This window comes from Apium graveolens, chromosome 8 (genome assembly GCF_009905375.1).
Source record: "Apium graveolens cultivar Ventura chromosome 8, ASM990537v1, whole genome shotgun sequence".
Lineage (NCBI taxonomy): Eukaryota > Viridiplantae > Streptophyta > Magnoliopsida > Apiales > Apiaceae > Apium > Apium graveolens.
In genome coordinates, this window is record NC_133654.1 from 169,493,772 (window position 1) to 169,513,947 (window position 20,176).

At 35.2% G+C, this 20,176-nt stretch overlaps 2 protein-coding genes across 11 annotated transcripts; both read right to left on the bottom strand.

Annotated features, from left to right (window-relative positions):
- Nucleotides 1-3,745: 3,745 nt before the first annotated feature.
- LOC141677906 (uncharacterized) lies at nucleotides 3,746-7,176 on the bottom strand. Of its 10 annotated transcripts, none has more exons than XR_012557565.1 (8): nucleotides 6,957-7,154; nucleotides 6,793-6,873; nucleotides 6,526-6,687; nucleotides 6,303-6,390; nucleotides 6,031-6,216; nucleotides 5,627-5,923; nucleotides 5,137-5,289; nucleotides 3,746-4,133 (listed from the first exon to the last, which is right to left on the bottom strand). XR_012557565.1 is itself a non-coding variant. In XM_074484025.1 (8 exons), exons 2-5 carry the CDS (start codon nucleotides 6,801-6,803, stop codon nucleotides 6,152-6,154), a joined length of 258 nt encoding a protein of 85 aa, XP_074340126.1. In that variant the 5' UTR covers nucleotides 6,804-6,873; nucleotides 6,957-7,176; the 3' UTR covers nucleotides 3,746-4,133; nucleotides 5,137-5,289; nucleotides 5,627-5,944; nucleotides 6,031-6,151. The 10 variants fall into 10 exon arrangements, 7 of the variants coding, with proteins under 7 accessions (XP_074340126.1, XP_074340128.1, XP_074340127.1 ...); XR_012557564.1 differs by having other exon boundaries at nucleotides 6,031-6,226; nucleotides 6,957-7,152; XR_012557563.1 differs by having other exon boundaries at nucleotides 6,031-6,226; nucleotides 6,594-6,687; nucleotides 6,957-7,149.
- A 10,960-nt stretch (nucleotides 7,177-18,136) lies between these two features.
- LOC141680138 (uncharacterized) lies at nucleotides 18,137-19,942 on the bottom strand. The gene is made up of 3 exons (XM_074486443.1): nucleotides 19,766-19,942; nucleotides 18,801-19,636; nucleotides 18,137-18,143 (listed from the first exon to the last, which is right to left on the bottom strand). The coding sequence occupies exons 1-3, from the start codon at nucleotides 19,940-19,942 to the stop codon at nucleotides 18,137-18,139; spliced, it is 1,020 nt and encodes a 339-aa protein (XP_074342544.1).
- Between the last annotated feature and the right edge of the window lie 234 nt (nucleotides 19,943-20,176).

Consider the following 20,176-nt stretch of genomic DNA (forward strand, 5'->3'; position numbering starts at 1 on the left):
AAGAAAATACGATAATCTATACGATACGATGTACAATATACGAAACAAACACTTTCGATGCACATTCTTATTCTTATTCGATACACATAGCACATAAACAACAATAATTCAAAATCCATAACCCATGCCACGACCATTACAACCCGGTGATAATGGTCCTAAATTTTCTGAAAACTGTCACTACAATCCGGTGATTGCGGTCCTAAGTTCTTATTCGATATTTTCACAAACTATGACATAAATCAGAGATCCAAAATTATCGTCTAGACACTACACATACACATCGATACATATTCTATAACACATAATACTTTCAAATATATCATCACTTGGCCCAAAATTTTATAATCAAATATACACACGTAACATATAGTTTAGAAAACACTAGCAAGATTGATCGAAAACTTACCTCAAAAACTGACCAGATCTGAATTTACCCTTTTTGATCCTCTAAACAATGTTATCTTGAAAAACATGAAACACAAAAGTTGTATAAAATTAAAAGATCTTTCCGAAAAGTCCAGAATCAACGAATTCCGACTTACGATGAATTTTCTATGAATTTTACAAGACTATTGATTTATGCTGAGAAGAGCCTTATGAATTTTGATATTAAAAACGAGGAATACGAATATGGTGTATTTATAATGATATAAAATCCTATATCTTAACCTACAAGTTATCCATATTAGAATCTGATCCAATTAGGCTCATTAGTCTAATTCAATTTTATATCCTAGTCCTCATACAATTTTAATACTTTAATTCTATTATTCAATTATTAATCTAATTCTAAAAATTACGGGATATTACATACTACCCTCCTTAAAAAGAATTTGGTCCCCAAATTCACAACAATCCTAAATTTTTGACACGTCTACCCTTTGATCTACCAAAGGTCAAATTATGGTCCACAAGATCGAATCTTAGGGTATGTACTAGTCCCATGCCTATTACACTCCGAAGGACAGCCTGCTCTTGATAACAACTGTAACGACGCACACTTCCGGACTATTAAATCTAAACCAAAACTAATATACAATACAATAATCAATCCAAAATTCTATTACAAAGATGACTACTACAAAAATGCAGCTAAAAGCGGAAGCCCAAAGGTCAATCTACTCCAATTCTAAGTCCTCGAACTCCAATGATAACCAACTCGAATCTTAGACGAAACCTGAAATTGTAAGTAATGAGCTATACAGCCCAGCAGGAAACCAATTGATCCAACTAGTAGGCCAAGTAACATAAACATATAAAACAAAATACGATAATCTATAGGATACGATGTACAATATACGAAACAAACACTTTCGATACACATTCTTATTCTTATTCGATACACATAGCACATAAACAACAATAATTCAAAATCCATAATCCATGCCACGACCACTACAACCCGGTGATAACGGTCCTAAATTTTCTGAAAACTGTCACTACAATCCGGTGGCTGCGGTCCTAAGTTCTTATTCGATATTTTCACAAACCATGGCATAAATCAGAGATCCAAAATTATCGTCTAGACACTACACATACACATAGATACATATCTATAACATATAATACTTTCAAAGATATCATCACTTGGCCCAAATTTTTATAATCAAATATACACACTTAATATATAGTTTAGAAAACACTAGCAAAATCGATCGAAAACTTACCTCAAAAATTGACCAGATTTGAATTTACCCTTTTTGACCCTCTAAACGACGTTATCTTGAAAAACATGAAACACAAAAGTTATAGAGAATGAAAAGATCTTTCCGAAAATTGCAGAACTAACGAATTCCGACTTACGATGAATTTTTTATGAATTTCATAAGACTACTAATTTATGTTGAAAAGAGCCCTACGAATTTTGATATTAAAAACGAGGAATACGAATATGGTGTATTTATAATGATATAAAACCCTATATCTTAACCTAAAAGTTATCCATATTAGAATCTGATCCAATTAGGCCCATTAGTCTAATTCAATTTTAAATCCTAGTCCTCATATAAGTTTAATACTTTAATTCTATTTTTCAATTATTAATCTAATTCTAAAAATTACGGGATATTATAGGCCTTCACTCCAACCCAACCCTCAAAGGTTATTAAGACTCTAAACTGACTCTTAAAGTTGGAATGACTCAAAGGCCTCACTCAGGCCTCCCTAGGCCTTAAGGGGAAGTTGACACAAAACTGCTTTCCCTGATTTCCAAACTACCCTGATTTTACCAACTTAAAATTCATTTATCTAGTTCATTTGTTGATTTTAAAGGAATTTTAATCTTCCTAAGTCCTAATTATACCTATTTAGACCAATGTCTCATGAAGGCCTGACCTATGACATGATGATAATCAACCAAAAGTAAAGTTTACCCAAATCTGCCCTGTTTTGAGTTGCTCTCGGGTTTGTGTGTGTGCCTAACCAAATGCAAGTTTTTATGCAATCTAAAGCCACTGGACTCAAGTATGAACCAAGTCACAACTCCCTTGAGCTCAGGCCTACCAAGGCCTTGCTAAAACTCACCTAAAATGACCTAAACTTCTATTATAAAAATCTGCCCAACTAAGATCAATGCGACTCCTTCCACCTTAACTCCCTTTATTACACCAAAACCAAATAATAATCGACAACCAACCAAGGCAAGCCCTAACATACACTAATACCTACTGACTAGCATCTAAGGCTCATTTTCAATTTATTTAAACAGTTAAAGTAACACATCACATGGCAAGCCATCACTTAGCATTTCGAAGCAAAAATTAACACTTTACATTCAGCTCCTAAGAAATCATTGCCAAATGTTTATGAAAAATGAGTATGACTTGGTAAAATAGAAGTGTAACACCCCTCCAAGATCATATCTTGCTCATTCCTATAAGCCACCATGGTTGCAACATTGAGTTCATAAGAATCAAGGCCTCAACCTCGGGTTTACTAACATGCACACACAAAAATCACCTTAAAATGATGTTACTCCACTAAATGATGAAGTTCTTGGATTGACTAACTTGAGAAGTGAAAGAAGATGAAGACAAAGTGAAGAAAATGGCAAGAATGGGGGTGGGGATGGGCTTCGGCCGAGAGGGAGTGAAGAGAGGAGAGAGTGAGGTATGTGAGCTGGGTGTGTGGAAATATGAGAGCACTCACTTGGTTTTTGTCACTAAAATGTGATAGTGGAATGGAGAATGTACATAATTGTCTCTCTTATTAGTAGTGACAAAAATGCATGCAAGGTTAAAGAGGTAATCTTGCAAGTTAGTGGGGTTACAATTGATGGTCTTAGCCTTGGACCCTATTATAAGCTTAAATGCATGCAAGGGTACACTACGCCATAGATTGGATTCTGTAACCCCAAGAAACCGTAACTAAAGGCTAAAAAAGCGTTGCTAAAGAGCAAAAAAAGGCTATAGCGACCCTTTTGCGGGGTTGCAATTTTAGGCGTTGCAATAGAGTTTTTTGCAACCCCGGTGACACCCTATTGCAACCCTTGATTATCCGTTACAGAAAGGTGCTACTGCAACACCGATGGGGTTGCAATAGATCTTAAAAAGTGTTACAGTAGGGTTTGGTCTATCAGTACAATATTTGTGGGCCCCATAATGGGGCCCATATGTGGGTATTGATGCAACCTTTTTGCAACGCTTTTTAGTGTTTTTTGCAACATTTTTAGTGTTTTTTGCAACATTTTAAACTGATTATTAGCAACACTATAAAGACATATTGCAACGCTTTTAAAAAAAAATGCTATGAACTGTTTATAATTTAGCATGCCCATAAATAAGATATTGTCTTAAAACCAACAAAATCAACCAACCATAACATCAGTTACCCCAGCAGAACCTTCATTGTATTCAAAGATAAACAGAAGCTATATATCATACACTAAAACCTATACTAGGCTGTGAAAACTCTGTTCTAGTAGAAGAATAGATTGAAGTTTTGTCCTGCTTTACAGAATAAAACCAGAATCGATATTATGGTTAAAATCAGATGGCAGCTGAAACTTCATTTGCTGATATTTCGTTCTTCTTTGGTGAATCTGGAGGTTTCTATACAGTAACAACTTTATTTGGTACCATTACTAGAGTCATACTTCTTTCTCTGAAGCTTTTGCTCTCTTCAACTGCAAGCTGCAAAGTAGGCCGATAAAAAATGCAAACAATTCAGTAATGAGAAAAAGGGAAGGGCTTAAATATGGATAGGGTAAATACAGGATGAAAAATTTGTGCCTATAATCGAAACAAGCAAATGAGATGCAATACCATTTTAGTACGCACTCTTGATGTATGATATTAAGGGAGACCACATATATATGAATAAAAACTGTTCACACAAGTACAAGTCGACACAAGTTATAATATATGTAAATATTTAATTCTGCTCCTGTAATTTCATTTATACAAATACTATAAGTCCAAATATGCCACATATCACATATGTGTGTTCTCCAAGAAAGCCTTTTCGTACAGACTACAGATGCAAATCTACATTTGTATGCAAATGACTAACAATTGAAAGGACATAATTTATAAAAATTAACTCGAAATTTGCTTCAAATTAGCTACTAAAAAATGGTTGTGGTGAAGATGTTGCATATCGTAAAGTAGCTTTTGATAATATTAGTTTTTGAGATCTCTAAAGCTTTGGGATTTATTTTAGTATGTTCTGCTATATATGAGACATTTATAAATCTTATTAATATATGGGAAAATAGTACATGTTTATCACTTTATCCTGTTATCACATCATGGAGCAATCTTAGACAGAAAGTTAAAAGAAATAAAAAAAGTAATTGGAACTTGCCTCGTCGATTACTAGAACCCGGATAGATTCTAACTTTAAAATGTTCTTATCCAGCATCTGGATCAAGCTCCCCATTTTTGCAACTAGTATTGTAACTAACAAATGGCAAGATTTCTAATCCACTAATACCACTACGGCTTTGTATATATGTACATCACGAATATGTATATGTACAGTACACCCAGGTTATCCTAAACAGGACTGGAAGCATATCCTCTCTATTACGCCAGCTAGTCCAATTTCCCCGCCTCCAGTCAAGCTAATTAGCTTAAATCTATTCCAATAGTAAGAAATGAGTCAAATGACAGAAAAACAGGGAGCAGTAGTTACCTATGTAAATTTTTCGTCTAAATCTTCATCCTCAGCGAGCTTCATTTTAAGATTGGCCACTTCCTGTCCCTCCTTAGCAGCTCGAGCTTGCTCAAAAAGAGAACTTGCACAATTACCCTCAGCGGAAGCAACTCATTTTGTGCTGCATCAGTACTGGTTTCCATGGAAAACTTAAATATATATAGGAAACTTATGATAAGATTATATCAGTTCTTTAGCTAAATAATTAATCTCAAAAAGGTTTACGTATATCAAACATAATAATGCTACAGGTCCCAAATGTGATCCCGAAGAATAACCAAGTACATTTAAGACAATACAACAGATGGAGATCTCATCCGGAGCCTAATTTAGGACCTTGATGGAATGTCAAATTAAATTAAATAAAGGAGGCATACATTGCGGTTAATGGCACAAGTTGAGAAATGTATAGTGACACATGAAAATACAATTCCATTACAAAATTAAGTATAAGAAGGCCCAAACTTACCAATAAATTAGTTCTTCATGACATCAGATTCAGCCACTTTTCTTTCAATCTGTGTCATCCGGCCAATTTTCTCCTCTAGGGTCATTTGGCTGAGCAGGTCACTTATTCTAACACTTATCGGTTGGTTAGGATCTTTGTACTTAATGTAATACGATTGCCAAATGACATACCAGCTACATATAACTAGAATCCAGATAACAAAAACTGAAGTCTTTGCCATTTTATGTGTCTTCAGATGGGAAAATGATATGATGTTACACATACTTGCAGTCCAAGATCAAGACCAGAGCCTAGAGACTGAAACAGCAAGTATAGTAGCTAAAAAATTATAAATATGTGTGAAACTTGCATAGGATGTAGATTAGGATTTAGAACAAAAAAGAATGGGAAAGTTAAGAACTTACAAGATGTGGAAGTGGAAGTTCACAATAAAGAAAGACAGACTCTGCTTAGTTTTTTGTTTACACATAACGAGGTAACATGGCAGCCAACAGATTTTGCGGAAGTTATGACATGTATAAATAGTCAAATATACACCGGACACACCTCTTCTTTGGCTCCCTGAGTTTTTTTAAAGAATGGAGGAAGCTCTGAAACTCCCTAGAAGACAAGTGTACCAGATTACGTTCTAAAATCTGATTTAACCCAAGCTCAGAACAAATTTCTGCTTTCATACCTGTCTCATCTTTTCCGTCCAGCAATTCCCCAATAATTCCTTGAAGACCTCTTCGAGCAAATACTTCAGAATCTTGCGTAACACATACCTTATAAGTAAAATAAACTATGAGTACACAACCACTTACAATAAAACAAGCTAAAAATACATAATACAATAAAAGAAGAAAATAGCTCAAATAGCTATTTTTTGTGACATACAAATAGCTCACATTCTTTGTTACCTTTTTCACCATTCAGGAGCAGAAAATAAACACCCTATACTGAGAAGATTGAAAATGTCAAGACTTACAACTCCGTAGGCACCACGTAATCCATATAGGCAGCAAATATAGTCCAATACATAACCCAGAACACTCAAGTCATTATTGGAAACCATCACATAGCTGAAATTCAGATTTTAACAAGCAAGTTAAAAAATAATCAAACAAACATAAAACAATCGTCTAGAAAAGTCCAATTGATTAGCAATAGCGGAAATATACAAATACCTATTTTGCATAATGTTCAACCACGAAAGTCAAAAATACATCCTGAACAAAGAAGCTTCTTGGAAACATCAATATCTAAACCTTGTTATTATGTTAAAAGCGAGAAAAATGAGTGATAAAAATCATATTAACAATCGAGAAAGCAAAGAAGAAATGTTAAATACCTTGTAAAACAGAGAGAGACATAGGGGGAGACAGAGGGGGAGAGCAGGGAGAGCGGATTGATACATAAAGATTTCAACCGAAGCCCCAATTAATGAATTACCCCAAATTTTGAGGACCCCCAAATATGTCTGGAAGAGAGGTGGTTGTATTATTTGAGAGAGAGAGAGAGAGAGAGTATTTGGAGAGAGACGGTGATTACTTAGTTTTTTGGTTATAATTTTTGTTAAAAACAACACGGCAATTTTGCCGCTTCTGAAATGTCACTATTGTTTGGTTCTTTTCCATTTTTCTTATACTCATATTATAATTATTAATCTTTTTAATAAATTAATATTTTAAGATTTTATTATTAAAACTTAAATTACTTTACAAATTACATCTTAAATTACTCCGTTAACGAATGGTTAAATTTTTAAATTTAAAAAAAATTGATTTCAATTTAATATACATTTTTATATAAAATAATTACTGATTAATATAATATTTTAGTAAAATTATATATATATATATTCTAATAGTTTTGATTTCTTTAAGAAATGAATAAAATATATATTTCAATTATTAATTCATTTCTATGTAAATAATTATTTAGTTAAATTAAAAATAAATAAAAATTCATATTTATTGTATGTTATGGGTATGGTAACACATTGTGACTATACCGCAACATCAAAGAAAAGAGGTTGCGATAGACATTTGTTTAGAAGGCTACTGTTACATTTTTCTTTGCAATCCCATTGTGAAGGGTTGCAGCATGCAATCTATGGCATAGTGGTATGCTAGTAATTCAATAATTAATAAAAGTATGATTAAAAAAAATGAATTTAATAAATAAAATACAACTCCATAAATCACAAAATTAATACCATAAATACTATGAAATTTTAGAAGTTTTATAAAATTGTTTTCAAAAATTTTGAACAAGAATATATTTTAAAAGAATTTTCTAAGATCAATTATCTATTAAACAAGCCACAATAAATATAATTAAAAATTCTAAGTCACATAGGAAAATTGCAAATAATTTGATTCTAAGCCGAATAATAATCTATTGCGTAATCGCAACTATAACAACTCAAATATTATTTACTCGCGTAACGAAATTTTGCTTGCGTACAATTAATCACACCCCTATAAATAATCTAACAATATTCGCAATGCCACACAACAAAGAACATATACGAACACATTGAATTCTCATAATTCCTGACATCCAATACACATAAAAATTATATAACACAAAACAGAATATTATATTACATTCATATCGAATATTTACAGGCATTACAACCTTCCCCCTTAAAGGATTTTGTCCCCAGAATCTAAGCAAACGAATGAGGATACTTATCTAACATATCACTTTATATTCTCATGTTGACTCTTCAACTTTGGGATTCCTCCACAAAACTTTTACTAAAGGAACTACTCTATTCCTTAACACTTTATCATTTCTATCTAAAATGCTAACCAGCTGCTCGACATAAGACAAATCTGGCTCAATCTCTACTGGTTCATTTTCTATGATACATTTGACGTTGGGGTTGAACTTCTTAAGCAATGCACGTGAAAAATATTGTGATTGTGCTGCATTTGAAGCGGTAAGGCCAACTCGTACGCCACTTTTCCAACTTTACCCAAAATCTCAAAAGGTCCGACAAATTTTGGACTCAACTTTCCTCTCTTGCCAAATATAGCTATCCCCTTCCAGGGCGACACTTTCAACAAAATGGTTTCTCCTATTTCATATTCTACATCCTTTCTGCGTGGATCAACATACTTTCTTTGTCTATCCTGAGCCGCGATTAATCGATTTCGAATCAAATCTACCGCTTCTTTCGTTTGTTGAATCAGTTCGGGGCCAATTACCTTTCGCTCTCCAACTTCATCCCAATATATGGGTGATCTACACTTCCTTCCATAAAGAGCTTCGTATAGGGGCATTCCAATGCTGGCATGAAAGCTATTGTTATACGAAAACTCTACCAGAGGAAAATGTTCATCCCAAGTTCATTTGAAGTCCAAAGCACAAGATCTCAAGATGTCTTCTATGGTCTAAATCGTGCGCTCACTTTGTCCATCTGTTTGTGGGTGATAGGCAGTCCTCATCTTGAGTCGAGTTCCCAAATGTTCTTGAAATTGCTTCCAAAATCTGGAGTTGAAACGAGGGTCTCTATTTGACACAATAGATACTGGAACCCCATTACGAGTGACAATTTCCTTTACGTGCATATGAATCAGCTTATCCATTGAAAATCTCTCGTTGATCGGTAGGAAATAAGCCGACTTAGTCAATCGATCGATTATTACTCAAATAACGTCGTGATTAGACTTTGTACTTGGTAATCCAACTATGAAGTCCATCGCAATGTGCTCCCACTTCCATTCAGGTATCTCTAAGGATTGAATTAGTCCACTCGGTTTCTGATGTTCAGCTTTTACCATTTGGCAAGTGTAACATCTACTAATCCATTGTGCAATCTTCTTCTTCATATTTGGCCACCAAAAGTTTTATTTCAAATCTTGGTACATTTTTGTGCTTCCGGGGTGAATAGAAAATTCTGAGTTGTGAGCATCCTTCAAAATCTCATTCTTCAATTCTTCCACATTCGGTATCCAAATGCTTGATGAGAATCCTAAAATCCCTTGGTTGTCTTTTTGAGTGCAAATCTCTTCTCCGGTCAACTCATTCATTCTTTCATTCATCATTTCTTCTTGGCACTTCTTAATCTTTTGTAATAATTCTGGTTGAAAATCATTGTACAAATCATGTCTATAGGTGCACTTAGAGCTCATATCTCAATTCCCATTTTCTCAAATTCCTTCGATAACTCTTGGGCCAAAATCAACATATTCAATCTCTCCTTGCGACTTAAAGCATCTGCTATTACATTCGCTTTCCCAGAATGATAATTGATCATGCAATCATAGTCCTTGATCAACTTCAACCATCTTCGTTGCCTCATGCTTAATTCCTTTTGAGTGAAAATGTACTTCAGGCTCTTGTGATCCGTATATATCTCGCATTTTTCTGCATATAGGTAATGTCTCCACAGCTTCAAAGCAAATACAATTGCAGCCAGTTCCAAGTCATGAGCTGGGTACCTTTGCTTGTGAGGCTTAAGTTGTCTTACGCGTAGGCTATCACCTTCCCGTGTTGCATTAAAACACAACCCTATCCTTTGTGTGATGCATCGCTGAATATTACAAAGTCTCCTTGATCATCTGGCAGGGCTAATACTGGAGTGGTGACTAATTTCTGCTTCAATTCTTGAAAACTCTTTTCACAACTCTCCGTTCATTCAAACTTCTCATTCTTTCGGGTCAATTTTGTCAATGGTACTGCAATCTTTGAGAAATCCTTCACAAATCTTCGATAATATCCGGCCAATCCCATGAAACTTCTAACTTCAGTCGGGGTCTTCGGCCTTTCCCAATTCATTACAGCTTCTATCTTCGCGGGATCAACTCGAATTCCTTCACTTCCGACAATATGCCCTAAAAATTGAACTTCTCGCAACCAGAATTCACACTCGAAAACTTGGCATATAACTTCTCCTTTCTTAAAGTCTCCAAAGCTATTCTCGGATGTTCAGCATGTTCTTCCTCGGTCTTTGAGTATATTAGAATGTCGTCGATAAACACAATGACAAATTTGTCCAAATACTCCTTGAATTCTCGGTTCATCAAATCCATAAAGGCGGCTGGCACATTTGTCAATCTAAATGCCATAACTAGAAACTCGTAATGTCCGTATCTGGTTCTGAAAGCAGTCTTTGGAATGTATTCCGGCTTAATCTTCAACTGGGGATCTTCAACTGGTGATATCCCGATCACAAGTCAATCTTCGAGAAGTAAGCTGCTCCCTTAAGTTGATCCAATAAATCATCAATACGAGGTAAAGGGTACATATTCTTAATTGTCAATTTGTTCAACTCTCTATAGTTGATGCACAGTCTCATACTTCCATCTTTCTTTTTTACAAACAGAACTGGAGCACCCCATGGAGATACACTCGGCCTTATAACTCCTTTATCTAATAACTCTTGTAGTTTCTTGGCCAATTCCTTCATTTCTGCTGGTGCCATACGATAAGGTGCCTTCCATACAGGTTCCACGCCGGGCGCTAAGTCGATAGAAAACTCAATTGGACGGTCAGGAGGTAATCCAGGAAGTTCATCCGGAAATACATCGGGAAATTCGCTAACTATCGGGATACTTTCTATATTCGGTGTTTCCTTAGATCTATCTGTAAGTCATATGTCATAGCCTATTTGTATATTCGAGGATTCAACTCAACTCAAATAAGAATGTAATAAGTAAATAGTGGAACTACCATCAGAGAGATCTCGCAAAGTAATATCTGTCAAAGGATTCAGAGACAAGGTTCATCTACAGACTTGAGGAATTAATTCACTGGAACAAGTTCAAGAAATTGATCATGCCTCAGTGATATAAGTCAAGATCGTGGATTTAATCAAGTGACAGAGATCTCGTCAGAGTATCAATTAATTACAAGGATTTAATCTGAAGAAAATCAAAGTGTCAGAGTCAAGACATGAAGAAACGTCACGGAAGTTAGTCACTCATGAACCAGACAGTACATCGAGTGTCAACGTTGAAGTGGTGGAATTGATTCATAATTTTCAGTGATTTTCAGAAGATTTGCAGAAGAATGGTTGCTGCTCAAGACTAGAATTAATTCTCTATTAATTAATTAATTCATCTAATTTAATTAAGAAAATAAATTATATCTGCAAAGAATAATTTATTTATTAATTGAATTAATTGATTAATTAATTCTGAATTAATTTTAGGAATTTTCAGAATTTTAATTGGTTTAAAATCTATTTAAATTCAAAACAAGACAAACTGATTGTATTAGTATGACAATCGGTATGACAATTGATAGTCATACCGAAAGTCATGCCAATACATTTAATTGTCTTATCAGAATTTTTATTTAGATTAAAATCTGTTATTTATTCAGCAAGACAATTCATTTGAACTAATATGACAATCGGTATGACAATCAATAGTCATACCGAAAGTCTTGCTAGCTCTAAAGATTGTCACACCGAAATTCTTACTGAGCAAAGGATTGTCATACCAGATCAATTTCCATTCGGCTGTTTGATAAAAAGAAGCAGAAGACTTTTGTTTCATAAGTAATCAACACAGCAACCAATACAGAACAAGAAAACACAGCAGAAAACAAAAGAAAATATTTCATCATTCATCTGCTTATTCAAGATCAAATATTCTAGTTTGTTAATGTTAAATCCAAACCACTAGAATTACTTATCTTGTTCTTGTATATCAATCTAGCGGATTAAAATCCCTAGAACTTAATCTCAAATCGCTTTTAGCATTTGATCTTTTAATTACAAAAATAGAAAAAGTTCATGTCGAATTTATTCTAAATTTGTAATAATTGATTTGAGATTAATACCTTGTAATCGATACAGTTGTTGTAACACCTTTCAAGTTTAATAATATTTTTATTTAACTTGAATTTTGTTTCACATTTTTTATTCCGCATTTAATTCGATTATTCGGTACTGTTTGTATTCAACCCCCCCTTCTACAAACACATTGGGACCCAACAATTGGTATCAGAGCCTTCTGATTAACGAACAAATCAAGATCCTAGACTTTTGTGATTTTTCAACTCCTTGAATTTTTATTTATTCAAAAATTCATAATGACTTCACATAAAGTTGGAACCGTTAAAATTCCACAATTTGATAAAGAGAATTATATCATGTGGAAGAAGAAGATGCTATTATTTTTACAAGTTGCAAATCCCAAATATTCAAACTTGTTAAAGAAGGGTATAAAAACTCCGATGGTTATTGAACCGGAGGTAATAATAGATGGTGTGGTGACTACTGAAGCTAGAACCTATCCAAAAGAGCCTGAAGATTTTACTCCTGCTGAGAAGGAAGAAGCCTCCTTGGATGCCAGCCTTCAATTAATATTAATTGATTCCCTTGATCCCTTGATGAACAGACATGTGATGAACTGTAAAAATTCCAAACACATGTGGGAAACTATTGAGGTGATTAATGAAGGCACAGAGGAAGTTAGGGAGAACAAGTTGGAAATCCTAACCTCTGAATATGAACATTTCAAATCAAATCCAGGAGAAGGAATTACTGAAGTGTTTGAGAGGTACAATGCGTTGATCAACAACCTGAACATCAATGGAAAGTATTATTCAATCAGGGAGGTCAACAAAAAGTTCCTTTTAACACTGCCAGCTCATCTTGAACATAGAATCACTGCCATTAGAGAAGCTAGAGATCTGAGTGAGATTTCTTTGGACAGGCTCTATGGAGTGTTAAAAACCTATGAGTTGGAGCAGATTCAACAGAAGGAAGTCTACGGGAAGGATAGAATGGTCAGCACATCTACTGCACTTGTAGCTGAAGGTCAACAACAACAACAATCTCAACAGTTAGAAAGAATGGTACAGTTTTCCAAGGGTGAGGAAAATGAGTTAGTAGCAGAATATGATCCTCCTACTACAAATCAATCAAGTGATTATTTTTATTCCTTGGAAGAGCTGGAGCAATTGGAAGATGAATCAATGGCCCAAATTGTCAAGAGATTCTCCCATGTCAGATTCAGGAGGAATCCCAAGCTTAAGTACAAGTCCAACTACAACAAATTCCAGAAAGGTGGATCTTCATCCTCTAACACCAGCAGTGGTGGGTACAAAACAGGGATGGTTGATCGAAGCACCATTAGATGCTATAACTGCAATGAGTTGGGACACTTTGCCACAGAATGTAGGAAGCCAAAGCAAGTAAGAAAGAACTCTGAAAGGGCTTATCTGGCAAAGGGAAGAAGCTGGGATGATACTGACAGTGAAGATGAAGATGAAGGAAATCTTGCTCTTATGGCTATTGATGGAAAAGCTTCATCGTCAAGAATAGAGGTAAAACTTTCTGATGCTGAAATGGTTTATCATCTAAGAGGTAACTTAGATTGTGCACGTCGTGATAATGAACTGTTAAGTTTACAGATCACAGACCTTGAGAAAGAGGTCAATGAATTAAGACTTGTGCACATTAATCAAGACAGATTAAAAGAACAGGTATCTTTTCTAGAGAATAGAGTTGACTGTTATAGAAAACTCGAAACTATTCTCAAAGATAAGATCACCGGTCTTGAGACTAAGGTTAGAGCCTACTTCAATTCTTGTTCGAAGGCTAAAGAGTTCTACAGTAAGCAAGCTGTTAATCAAACATCTGGAATAGGTTATGATTACAATGCTGCTATTGGAGAATTAGGCATAAACTCCCCTCCTCATGTATGTGCTAAAGGGAGGGAAGTACCACATGTGCTTAAGGGTGTTGATGAACCCCTCTATAAAGCATCAATTGCTGAACCATTTGATGCGACCTCTTCTGTTATTCAAGAAGAAATACGTGCTGAGGATCATGCTTATGAGAAGATTGTTTCCAAGTCAAGTGAGTCGAAAGTTCCAGTCAAAGTTGTGAAAGCAACTGAGACTAACTCAGACACACATGAGTTGGATAACAATAATGCCATGTCTACCATGCATAAATTGCCTGCTGTTAATCACTCTCATAAAGCATGTGGTGTTGCTAATTGTATGTCTTGTGCTTTTAATATGATGTATGCTTATTTTAATGGTAAGCATGTGTCTAATGATAAGACTACTCCTCGTCAGCATGTGAATAACAAGAAGCATGATAGGTCTAAGACTGCTAGTCCTTCTAAGGCTAGAAAGGAGACATTTGTGCCTAAACTTAAACAGAAATTTGTTAAGGCTGTTTACAAGGTCAAATGTTCAGTCATTGAGAATGTTGAGACCATTAAAATTAAAAATGTTGTTTTGTCTGACAAAGGACAGTTCTACAAGTATGCCGGGCCCAACCAAGTTTGGGTTCCGAAGAAGGTCTAATCCATTTGAAGTGCAGGGCAGTATACAGGTGTAACCGGTAGTGTGGATTCTTGACAAGTGGATCATCAAGACATATGACCGGAGATAGAGCCCTGCTATCAAATGTGGTTGAGAAAGCTGGCCCCCTGGTTACCTTTGGAGATAACAGCAAAGGTTTATCCGAGGGATATGGCTGTTTGCAAGCTGGGAATGTTATCATTATAATTTTGTATATTGTGCTAGGTTATTATCAGGAAGCATCATCTAACATATAGCACCAGTGACGAGACTTGAGAATATTACGACATATCAGGCACCTGCTGCACATTACACTTGGAATTGGACTCTAGTAAGATGTGTACAAGTGTACTCCTGGTTGGTAAGTCAAAAGAGGAAGTCAATGCACCACAGTTCATGGACTTTGCAGCTGCAGATCTATTGGACTATGCATTTTCTTCTTCACAATCTCACTTCAGGTTGGTATGAACTAGTATACTGCTCAAGCAATCGTCAAGGACATGGTATGGCACTCTAACTGCAGTTACAGTTTTATATGAATAAGTAGAGTCGTCATATTTATAACTCTCTTATCACTAAGCACAATCATATTGTTTTATATGTGCAGTGGTATATTGATTATGCAACATAACAATTAGTATCTAAAGTACTTGACAAGTATCGGTCAATGATATCTTGTTAACATTATGTTGCAGATATTTGTAAGCTTTTGACATGAATGAGAATTACTTAGACTTTACCCTAAGTGATCAATGTTTTATCAAAAACTCATTCATATTGAAAAACAAAAATTAAACTTCTGTCTACATTAGTGATTTCTTATTTCATGTAAAATCTTTTGAAATCACTATTGTAAATCATTTTCTCTCTATTACCATATATTCTGTGTTACAGGTTCAGTCTCCAATGACTTTCTTTCATTGACAGTCATGAGGTTGAAAACCCACAACGTCTATCCCAGACTGTAAAGACAAACACAAAAACAGAACCAACCAACACTCTCTTACCACTAAATGTAGTATGAATGAGCGTGAGGGAGATAGTGCCTTAGTGCACCACATAAGGAAGGTTCTGTAGTCAACCCAGTAGCTCTGTCTCCTACATAGATGAGTAGTATTTAAACCGAGACAACTGCTAGCCCCCATACATCTTCTCAAAAAGATGTAATGGCTGAAAAGGCACAAAAACAGTTACTAGATTCATTCTCTCAACAGGGTGAGTCTATTGAATTTTGCCTGTCGGCCAAGGTATCCGATGTAGTGTCACCACTTCAAACATAATCAATTCTTGATGCACAAGGAGAGGTTACACACACAAAGGATGAGTTGACAGAAACAAGAGTTTCGACCATTTTAAGGTCAGATTCGATTGTTCAAGGTTCGTTAGTGGACCAATTGCCTTTACAGGTGTTAGGAGAGGATACTGATCCAAAAGCCATATGTCAGTGGTCAGTGTCTACCTCCCCAGGCTTAAATCCCCTGGATGCATCTGCGGATAGTGGATCTGACATAGGCGCAGATCGGCAACTTGTTGACAATGATTCAGATATTACCTGATGAGTCACAAGGAAGTGTCTTCACAGACATTAGAAGGGAACTTTGATCTTTATGCTAAAATCGTTGGATCATTGTTTACCTTCCCAGAATTCAAATCTGGAACCCTAAAAGGGAAACTAGCAACTTGTAGATTATGACTCAGATTTATCTGACGAGTTTAACAAGGATGGGGATTTGTGAACTCCCATTGCACCACCTGTGACCTCCTTTAAGGATGGCTAAGGTGATTTTCCTTGCAGGTACAGCTGGATTATGGAGCTATGAGAGAAGAGTGATACACTTGTGAGAATGAGTGTAAACACGAGTGGAGAGAAGAGTGAAACACATGTGAGGTACACTAAAACACAATCACACACTCACAGTGAGGAAGAAAGAGAAACTACTTGTTATTTCTTTTCCATCCAAGTGAAATATGAGAACTCCTTCAGACGACGGCATACATTCCTTCTTTAAGGGGGAGATAAAAGCTTAAGTAATAGTTTGGAGGATTCCTCAACTAAGGGGGAGAAATAGCAGGGAGGAAGAAAAAGATCCTAAAATGTACACTACACCACACCATTGTTGTTTCTAACTACGGATCCTATTGTACGGGAGAGGTGGTAAACACAAGGTGATTTTCTGATAAGGGAAGAAGCTGTTAAGGGAGTACCATTGGTTTTTATCTGCGGATCCTATTGTACGGGAGAGGTGGTAAAACGAAGGTGATCTTCTTTAATCAGTTGATTCTCATAGGGGGAGAAGCAAGAGATATGTGCTTCTCAACAGGAAATGTGGTTGTACAAATGAAGATGGAACTACTTGAAGATATGTTCAGTCTAGAGGAACATCTACTTGGAATCTGGAAAATGTTAAATCTCATCCAGAACTTTTCTGCTATTTACTTTGCATGTATGTTTATATCTTTTTCTTATTTGTTAGTTGAGTTATCCTCTAGGTATTTGTGTGTTATTGTCTAACAAACAAATAGGGGGAGATTGTAAGTCATATGTCATAGCCTATTTGTATATTCGAGGATTCAACTCAACTCAAATAAGAATGTAATAAGTAAATAGTGGAACTACCATCAGAGAGATCTCGCAAAGTAATATCTGTCAAAGGATTCAGAGACAAGGTTCATCTACAGACTTGAGGAATTAATTCACTGGAAGAAGTTCAAGAAATTGATCATGTCTCAGTGATATAAGTCAAGATCGTGGATTTAATCAAGTGACAGAGATCTCGTCAGAGTATCAATTAATTACAAGGATTTAATCTGAAGAAAATCAAAGTGTCAGAGTCAAGACATGAAGAAATGTCACGGAAGTTAGTCACTCATGAACCAGACAGTACATCGAGTGTCAACGTTGAAGTGGTGGAATTGATTCATAATTTTCAGTGATTTTCAGAAGATTTGCAGAAGAATGGTTGCTGCTCAAGACTAGAATTAATTCTCTATTAATTAATTAATTCATCTAATTTAATTAAGAAAATAAATTATATCTGCAAAGAATAATTTATTTATTAATTGAATTAATTGATTAATTAATTCTGAATTAATTTTAGGAATTTTCAGAATTTTAATTGGTTTAAAATCTATTTAAATTCAAAACAAGACAAACTGATTGTATTAGTATGACAATCGGTATGACAATTGATAGTCATACCGAAAGTCATGCCAATACATTTAATTATCTTATCAGAATTTTTATTTAGATTAAAATCTGTTATTTATTCAGCAAGACAATTCATTTGAACTAATATGACAATCGGTATGACAATCAATAGTCATACCGAAAGTCTTGCTAGCTCTAAAGATTGTCACACCGAAATTCTTACTGAGCAAAGGATTGTCATACCAGATCAATTTCCATTCGGCTGTTTGATAAAAAGAAGCAGAAGACTTTTGTTTCATAAGTAATCAACACAGCAACCAATACAGAACAAGAAAACACAGCAGAAAACAAAAGAAAATATTTCATCATTCATCTGCTTATTCAAGATCAAATATTCTAGTTTGTTAATGTTAAATCCAAACCACTAGAATTACTTATCTTGTTCTTGTATATCAATCTAGCGGATTAAAATCCCTAGAACTTAATCTCAAATCGCTTTTAGCATTTGATCTTTTAATTACAAAAATAGAAAAAGTTCATGTCAAATTTATTCTAAATTTGTAATAATTGATTTGAGATTAATACCTTGTAATCGATACAGTTGTTGTAACACCTTTCAAGTTTAATAATATTTTTATTTAACTTGAATTTTGTTTCACATTTTTTATTCCGCATTTAATTCGATTATTCGGTACTGTTTGTATTCAACCCCCCCTTCTACAAACACATTGGGACCCAACACTATCAATTACATGAGCCAAATACCCTTCACATCCTTGTCTTAACAACTTTTTCGCTTGAATCATCGTCAAAAATGTTTTAACTTGTTTCTGTCCTTTAAACTCTACCTTCTTTCCTTGAGGGGACTTAAGAATCACTTTCTTCTTCTTATAATCTATCTGAGCACCATTCTCTACTAGCCAATCCATTCCTAATATAATGTCAAATTCTCCTAATTGAAAAGGTATAAGGGAAACAGGAAAATTATAGCCTGAAATCTCTACTTTACACCGAGGACAAATACTTTTAACAGATACTCGTTCTTGATTAGCCACAATGATAGATAGAGGTTCAACTAACAGTTCAATTTCACAATTTAACCTGCCAACAAAAGATTCAGATATGAAAGATCTAGTATCTCCAGAATTAAATAGCACTTTAGCATTGACGTTGTTGACAAAAAGCGTACCTGCCACAACTTCAGAACTCTGAACAACATCCTTGATATTCATGTTGAATGTCTGGGCCTGAGCAGGATAGAAAGGAGGAAATACTGGAGTTGCAGATTCGGAAGGTTGATTTGAAGGTAGTTGAATAATTGGAACAGAAGATGTCATTGCTTGATTGTAAGGGTGACCGGTCTCTCCACATTTGAAGCATGTAACAGGAGGCTTCGGGTTTCGGCACTCATTCGCATAATGACCTTCTGAATTGCACTTGTAACAAACGATTTCGGCCTTATTGTAGTTACCCACGTGTCTCTTGTTGCAGAACTTACACTCCGGATTTGCTTGCTGGGATCTTTGTCCACTTGGCCCTTGAATCCTATTCTTCTGACTCTTAATATCACCCTTCTTAAATCTTCGAGGTCCTCCTTGGTTCTGGAATCCAAACTTCTTGAAATTCTTTCCACTTTAGCTCTCTTGAGCCAATCCTTCTCTATTACTTCAAAACTTTCTTTTCTTACTCTCTTTCTCCTTCAAGTTTTGATCACTTTCTCCTTCAATTACCATCGCCTTCTGGACCACTTTAGCATATGTGGTCAATTTAAAGGCAGCCACTCTGCTTCGTAGCCAAGGCTTCAATCCTTGTTGAAATCTTTTCGCTCCCTTTTCATCCGTGTCCACATAATCTCCGACAAACCTAACCAATTCAATGAATTTCTTCTCATACTCTCCTACAGTCATTCCTTCTTACTTCAATTCAAAGAACTTCAATTCCATTTTAGTCTGCATATACCTCGGGAAATACTTGTCTAAGAAAATCTTCTTGAATTTATCCCAAGTGATAACTTCCTCCTCTTCTAAAGCACGGGTTGACTCCCATCAATAGTTCACTTTATCTTTCAGGAAATAAGACACATAGTCGACCTTCTTTTCTTCACTTATAACGGCTAGCGTAAAAGCTTTTTCCATTTCTTT

Coding starts and splice junctions, on each gene's coding strand:
- LOC141677906 (XM_074484025.1), bottom strand. Junction 6,391..6,593: donor TACGTGGTGCCTACGGAGTT/GTAAGTCTTGAC, acceptor TTTACTTATAAG/GTATGTGTTACGCAAGATTC. Junction 6,217..6,302: donor GGACGGAAAAGATGAGACAG/GTATGAAAGCAG, acceptor AGGGAGTTTCAG/AGCTTCCTCCATTCTTTAAA.
- LOC141680138 (XM_074486443.1), bottom strand. CDS start 19,942: ATGACTGTAGGAGAGTATGAGAAGAAATTCATTGAATTGGTTAGGTTT. Junction 19,637..19,765: donor AAGTGGTCCAGAAGGCGATG/GTAATTGAAGGA, acceptor TTTGGATTCCAG/AACCAAGGAGGACCTCGAAG.